This window comes from Haliotis cracherodii, unplaced genomic scaffold (genome assembly GCF_022045235.1).
Source record: "Haliotis cracherodii isolate W230 unplaced genomic scaffold, xgHalCrac1.p SCAF_9, whole genome shotgun sequence".
Classification (NCBI taxonomy): domain Eukaryota; kingdom Metazoa; phylum Mollusca; class Gastropoda; order Lepetellida; family Haliotidae; genus Haliotis; species Haliotis cracherodii.
The window spans coordinates 28,539,189-28,545,770 of NW_027266343.1; the positions used below are offsets into that span (position 1 = coordinate 28,539,189).

The 6,582-nt window shown below is 37.5% G+C and overlaps 1 protein-coding gene across 1 annotated transcript; it reads left to right on the forward strand.

The window, feature by feature from the left end:
* Positions 1-82: 82 nt before the first annotated feature.
* LOC139453146 (small ribosomal subunit protein bS18m-like) lies at positions 83-6,249 on the forward strand. Its single transcript, XM_071234772.1, has 5 exons — positions 83-191; positions 1,963-2,120; positions 2,866-2,949; positions 4,666-4,792; positions 5,837-6,249. The coding sequence occupies exons 1-5, from the start codon at positions 83-85 to the stop codon at positions 5,917-5,919; spliced, it is 561 nt and encodes a 186-aa protein (XP_071090873.1). The 3' UTR covers positions 5,920-6,249.
* The last annotated feature ends 333 nt before the right edge of the window (positions 6,250-6,582 follow it).

Genomic DNA, 6,582 nt, shown 5'->3' on the forward strand with positions numbered 1-6,582 from the left:
TGGAAATTACTATATGAAATGATGTAGGCCGAGATATCGATCAAATTTATTTTGTTTACAACATTTACCGCGGGACAGTGTCATGGCCGCGCACATGGCTTCAAGACAAACCATGAGCGTGCCGTTGAAAATACATCGTTTTCTCAAGTTAGGGAACTTTACAAATTTATCTCCTCCACAAAATGTCCAAGGTAAGTAATTCGATTCCGAATTTAATGTCATGCAATGACGTTATGTGATCGTGTTGTCATGTCAGCAATTAACATTATGTAATTAATTTAGGCTTCTGACACTAGTGACAGGGAATTTTTTCACCTCGTGAATATCCGGGCTTGAACTTGTCTTCAGCAACCCATTCTTGTCGCAAGAAGCTACTACGGTGACTAAGGGGATCGGTTTGTCAGGAACACTGACTTGATTGATGCATGTCGTCGTATCCGAATTGCGGAGATTGATGCCCATGATGTCAATATTACTGGATGGTCTGACCCAGACAGTCGTGCGGCGTAAAAAAACAAACAAACATTATTCTCCCTATCAGTCTTTCCGAATGCTCACATCCTATACATATATGCTGTGTCCTCTTGTTACCTGTTCTCACACCCCTGAGCTGTGAAGTTATGGCATTTTAAAGAACTTGACATTTACACGTACGTCTCTTGTTTCCAAGCCCAATGTGAAATACTTTTTTGAAAAACTATTTGAAAATAAGATGCAGATGTTCACACTGGTAAGCTTTAAAAAAATGTCTGTGTTTGTGCACATGTTATGTTATATTGCTATCCATCTATGAAGTGTACCTCAATGAGCTTACTTTTGGATCTCCATGTTTACAGCTTAATGCACATGATGCAATTTCTGTCAAATAGTGCAAAGCTTCACCCAACTGATTCTGCTGAAGGATCATTGTCAGCACAGGTACTACTGATATATACCACATGTCAATTCTGTATATAGAAGTGTACTCTAGCCAAAATCAGTGTACAGAAGGGTGTCTTAGGCACCTTGAACAGGGTCCTTGAAAGCTTATGTATAGGACACATCCCGGATGCCAAACCTTGGTATGTGTTGTATATTTTTCTCTTGGTATTTCCTTTCCATAAATAGTTCAGAACTGTCATACTGTTGTATGAGATGCATTATGTGCTATATATAAAAAGACTACCAAATACAGTGACATACGTACATTACTCAAATATTGCACGCTGCACAGCATTGTCCAGAATGCACTGGTCATCAGACAAACCAGAACTACAATTGTACATGAATCGGTTTCGGGTTTAAGAATATGGAATCATCCACCATTTAGGGTACCCTGTGTATTCTGATTTTGGCTAGGGTACATTTCTGTATACAGAAACATACCTGGGGTTGTCTGTGCTGACGACCCCTTCAGCACTAGTTCTCCAGTGTAGGGCTACCCTTATCTATGTCCATGTTACAAACATAAGTTTTGGTAAATTGGTAAATAATTTTAAATGCACAGTGAAAGTAGGATGTTGAACTGGGTCCTATTGACAGTGGCAGCCGTGAAGCCCTTTGAGCACAGGGGTGATATGTGTTATGACTTGAGCAAAGGATATGTCCTTCAGCAATGTTCAGCACATTCAGGATTTTCACAAGTCGTGAATCACGAAAATTTGATCAATGTGGATGTGTTGAAATTCCTTGTTTTTAACAGGCCATTTATACGTTATTTGGTACTCTTTTCAGTTCTGTGTAGTTTTGACATGTATAACAGTATAATAACACTGAATTTGTTTGCGAAATGGAATTGCATTGTTATCATATTGGGAACACATGTTACTTTAAGTCTTCACTTGATGGCTTCCTTTCATGGCAGCCTACAGGATTATAAGTCAAAATGGTTCAGGTTTGTATTGTAATTAGGTGATGTTATTAAGAGATAATCACTACAATGTAAACTACAATGTGTAAACATAACCAATTCTCTTTGTTTAGGTATGACATTTTCACGGCTTTTCTGTAGCCAAAGCCAGCAACCTACCGCCACATCAAAACAGAAGATTGAAGAAAAGAAAGATCCAAGTCTCAAATATGTCCAGCAGTTCAATCCAGAGCTAGTCAAGCAGCTCAGTGCTCAAGTTGAAAGTGACATGGTATGTCTTTAACAGCCTGTGTTAACATGATGAAACATTATTAATACTTGAAGATTTACAACTTAACTGATTTGAGCTTATTTAACATGAAACTTATTAATTCTGCGACAGGATTTTGTTTCTGCCTTCTCTTATCAAATTGGGATAGTAGAGGGACAATAGATTCCAAACGTGTGTACAATTTGCAGAGGAAATAATGCGTGTCTCCTGTTGTGAATGTCATGTGACTGGAAGTTGGGACCGGTATGTTGTTAAAAGTGGTGTAAAAGCACACTCTCTCATTCTTATCAAATTGTTTGAACTTCACATACAATTATACTTAGGATATTGTTCAGAAGAACAAATATAATTGCCATGATCATAATGATACAAGACTATCAACACAACAATGAATTTTCTAGCTTATTTCTAGGGGACACAGGTGGACCAGCTGTGTAGAGTGTCATCCCTTGGGTATGCCAGAAACCTATGATTTAGGGTTTGAGTCCCAGTTCGCCCTGAATATGTTTCGATGTTTGTCAGCACAATACCCATGCTCATGGGTTTCACCAAAGAACTAAACGTCTAAGACCTGCACCACTTCAGGCTTTCCTCCCACATTAAGCTGACATGCCATGGAATAACTGAAATACTGTTAAAAGTGTTGTTAAACCCAACTTACTCACAAACACTTTCATTTCTGTATCACAGTATTCTGTAATAGAAAGAGATTGCTGGGTGATGTGAATTGTTGTCATTTCTTCAGCCTCTGCGTCGGATGCCAGATCCTTTTGAAAAGAAATATAGAAAATGTCTGCTGTGTGAGAAGGATGTAGATCTGGATTGGAAGGTATGGTTTAACAAGTTACTAAAATACTGTTGGTCATGAAAGGGTGATTCATGATTATATGTGATATGATACAGTGAACATGCTTGTCAGATAGTGACTAATGTACTTTGGGCATACAAGATCTTCTTCCATGTATCATGCATATCACATCCTGAAACTCATCGTCACTACTTCATGGATTTTCACCCATGAATACATAAATTTCAGTGTATTAGTGACATGTGTCTACTTTATGAAATAAGATTGTTTATGATTCACAGAAGTCAAATGAGATATACTCTGTGCATGAACTCACTTCTCTTCCTGCTGTTGATGCAATGTGAAGAGCTTATTTGCGCAAGGCCATGGCACATGTTCCATGAGAAATATTTGTGTGATGTAGTTTTATCGCTTATTGGTCTGAGCACTCCCTTGTGATGGACTCAGGCTTTGGTTTGATTTGTTGATTATAAGTACATGTAGTGACTAACCTGCAAATTAGCAAATTTTATTCAAATGGAAATTGCTTTTTTAGAATTTGTTCTTTGTTTTATTCCACTGAAAAGGTGATAACATATTGCATCCAAAAATGTTTTTTAAACAAGGACCCAATGAATTTGACATATATACATGGGAGTCAAAATAAAGTTCTTGTTCCCGGAAATGGATAGGATGCACAGATGCACCAAAGCATTCCCACGTTTTTCGTCAGGTTTGCATTAACCAGCAGCTGGCGCTCCTCCCACATTAAATCAGTTGTATTTTTATTCTATCTTTTTTTCCTTTCTTTCCCACCTACCGACCAATATTTTCTTGTAAGAAGTCTGTCAAGCAGTGAAAAAGAAGTTTGGCCTAAATTAAGGAGTAATGCAGGATAAGTATAGAAATATAAAACATAGGATTTTACAAGTTTTAGAAGTCACATATCAAAGCATAATAAGCCCATTCATATTTACACCATTCGCACAACTTACTGATGCCGGCTATATTGTTACACCATACATGTACATGATAATGGCACTTTCATTACTTGGAACACTCAAGTTGTCCACCTGTTGTAAAATAGTAATTATGCCCAGACTATTTCTTCTGGATTTCACCTGTATCACAAAACTCTAAAGACTTGTGAGGTGACATGAAATAAGGTTTAACATTGCATTAAAGAAATAAATACATATATGGCAATGTGCATGCACGTGTATGTGTGTGTAGCTGCTCGTACTGGTCTGGACTAATGCAGATTATATAGTTCTAGCCCACTGAGATACCATGCTGCAGTTTGACATGAATACCCCACTCAAACACATATACTGATTTCGAATCAACCAGTCCTTGTTTTAGCCTCTAAGAGCCGGCACCAGGCAGGGTAACAACATGTACCATCTTTTAACGTCTTTGGGTATGATATGTCCAGGGATCAAAATCCTAGAACTTCAATCGTCCTGGTGGACGCTCTGCCACTAGTCCACAGAGGCGGTCAATATTAACATGTATCCTGCGCAAGGATATGTAAAGCATTACCGGTGTGTGCTTTCCTAACAGGTTGAGTTATTCACATTCATGATATAATGAAGAATTTACTTTGAGCTAATAAGATCTGGTTCATTTATTCACTTTAATTTTTTTGATAGACTTTTTAAGTTTGGAGAAAAAAAGCTGGAAATTTCAGTTGCTGAAAGTTAGGAAGTTGCTGATAGTTGTTACTTTGTAATAATTGAGGCTTGTGTTGTGTTTCAGAATGTGCGTCTTTTGAGTCAGTTTGTGTCGCCCTTCACAGGACGAATATATGGCCGCCACATTACACAGCTGTGCATACCTATGCAGAAAAGGGTTGCCAGACTAATTAAACGGGCTCGAGTGCTAGGTAAGTCAATATCATGTCATACATACTGATATGTAGTTATTTTACATGATTTTGAATAGGGATATTTAAATCTACATACCACATCTTTACATATGTATGTATGTGGCTCATAATATCAATCACATGTTTGTTTGGTCCATACTTGATTGTTTACAGGCCACTTTCATAAATCTGGAATATTGCTGAGTGCCATGTTAAACCATTCAACACCAAGTTATCCATCCATGGCATTGTAGCTCACCATGCTCACCTGGATGTGCAGTCAACAGTTCAATATGTCACCAAAGACAGCCACTTAACAAAATTTTCTGTCAGCATTGATATTAATTTATTTTCAGCAAAAATACTGGGGGCTGAAAGAAAAACTAAAATCTAATGATTTGAACAAATCATGATATCACATGTGACATGTGCTCCCCATGCTTGTCGTAAAAGGAGACTAACATGATTGGGTGGTCAGGCTCACTGACTTGGTTGATGCATGTCATCAATCCCAATTGGGTGGATCGATGGTCATGTTATCAATCACTGGATTGTCTGGTCCAGCCTCGATTATTTACAGACCGCTGTCATATAGCTGGAATATTGCTGAGGGCGGCGTTAAACAACAAACCAACCAACCAACCCTCAGTCTTGCAATATTAGAGCAGCCAAATATGCATTTTGAGAGAAATTAAAAGCTTGTCCAAAGCAAGTGTTGAAACCCATATGTCTTTATTTTTAAAATGTCTAAAAGAAGTTTAAAACTTCCATATGGTCAGAAGTGCAAAGATGAAATCAAGGTCAAAGTTTGAATTATTGCGGATAAAAACGGATCATTTATTCAGTTAAGAATTTCCATAGTATGTTTGTGCTCAAGTGGGCTCGCCACGTTTTTAAAACTCGAAACTAGATAAAATGTATAGACTTACTTTGAATTCTGTTGGTGTGGTAGCTAACCCAAACTGACACTAGACTTGCTGCATTCGGCAAACTACAGTCTTACCGTCCTTGTTATATGCTTTAAATAGTCTTAAATGATCTTAAATGATATTTTGTTTTCAGGTTATATGGCCTACATGAATAAAGACCCTCAATATCTGAATGACCCCAGGCTGTTCAACCCACTTCATCGGCATAACAAATAGATAGTCAGTCAACCACAGGCTTCACCAGAGTATCCGTTTGTGTGTGTGTGTGTGTGTGTACCCAGAGAGATGTGTATATATGTAGTTGTTGCTATTAAACAATTCTATGGAGATCTTGTTTGTTGGCACAGCTTGTCAGGGTATTCCAATGTGGTTTTTTTCTGTTTCTGAGTTAACGATGTCCAGCTCTTTCATTGTGTATCAAATACTAGTAATCATAACACCTGCAAATCCAAAGGCACATGTATCGACATTGTGAACTACAAAAGTTATTAGGCACTTTTATCAACTTTTATCTCTTCAAGAACTCTCACAGTTGTGAGACTGACACGTCACGCTGGAGTCTAATGACATCATGTTATAATGGATGACATCATGTTATAATGGATGACATCATGTTATAATGGATGACTTCATGTTATAATGGATGACATCATGTTATAATGGATGACTTCATGTTATAATGGATGACATCATGTTATAATGGATGACATCATGTTATAATGGATGACTTCATGTTATAATGGATGACTTCATGTTTCCATGACACCTGCTCAGCAGAATGTGGAGAAAACTAACTCAAAGTTATTCTGACAAATATTCATCAAACTTTACCTCTAATTAATGCGCTATCATTTCACCAAGGAAAATCATTTAAAATAT

What these genes read in the sequence shown, in the direction of transcription:
- LOC139453146 (XM_071234772.1), top strand. Translation starts at nt 83, where the DNA reads ATGGCCGCGCACATGGCTTCAAGACAAACCATGAGCGTGCCGTTGAAA. An exon ending in TCCTCCACAAAATGTCCAAG is followed by an intron (nt 192 to 1,962) that starts GTAAGTAATTCG and finishes CTCTTTGTTTAG; the next exon opens with GTATGACATTTTCACGGCTT. An exon ending in CTCAAGTTGAAAGTGACATG is followed by an intron (nt 2,121 to 2,865) that starts GTATGTCTTTAA and finishes TCATTTCTTCAG; the next exon opens with CCTCTGCGTCGGATGCCAGA.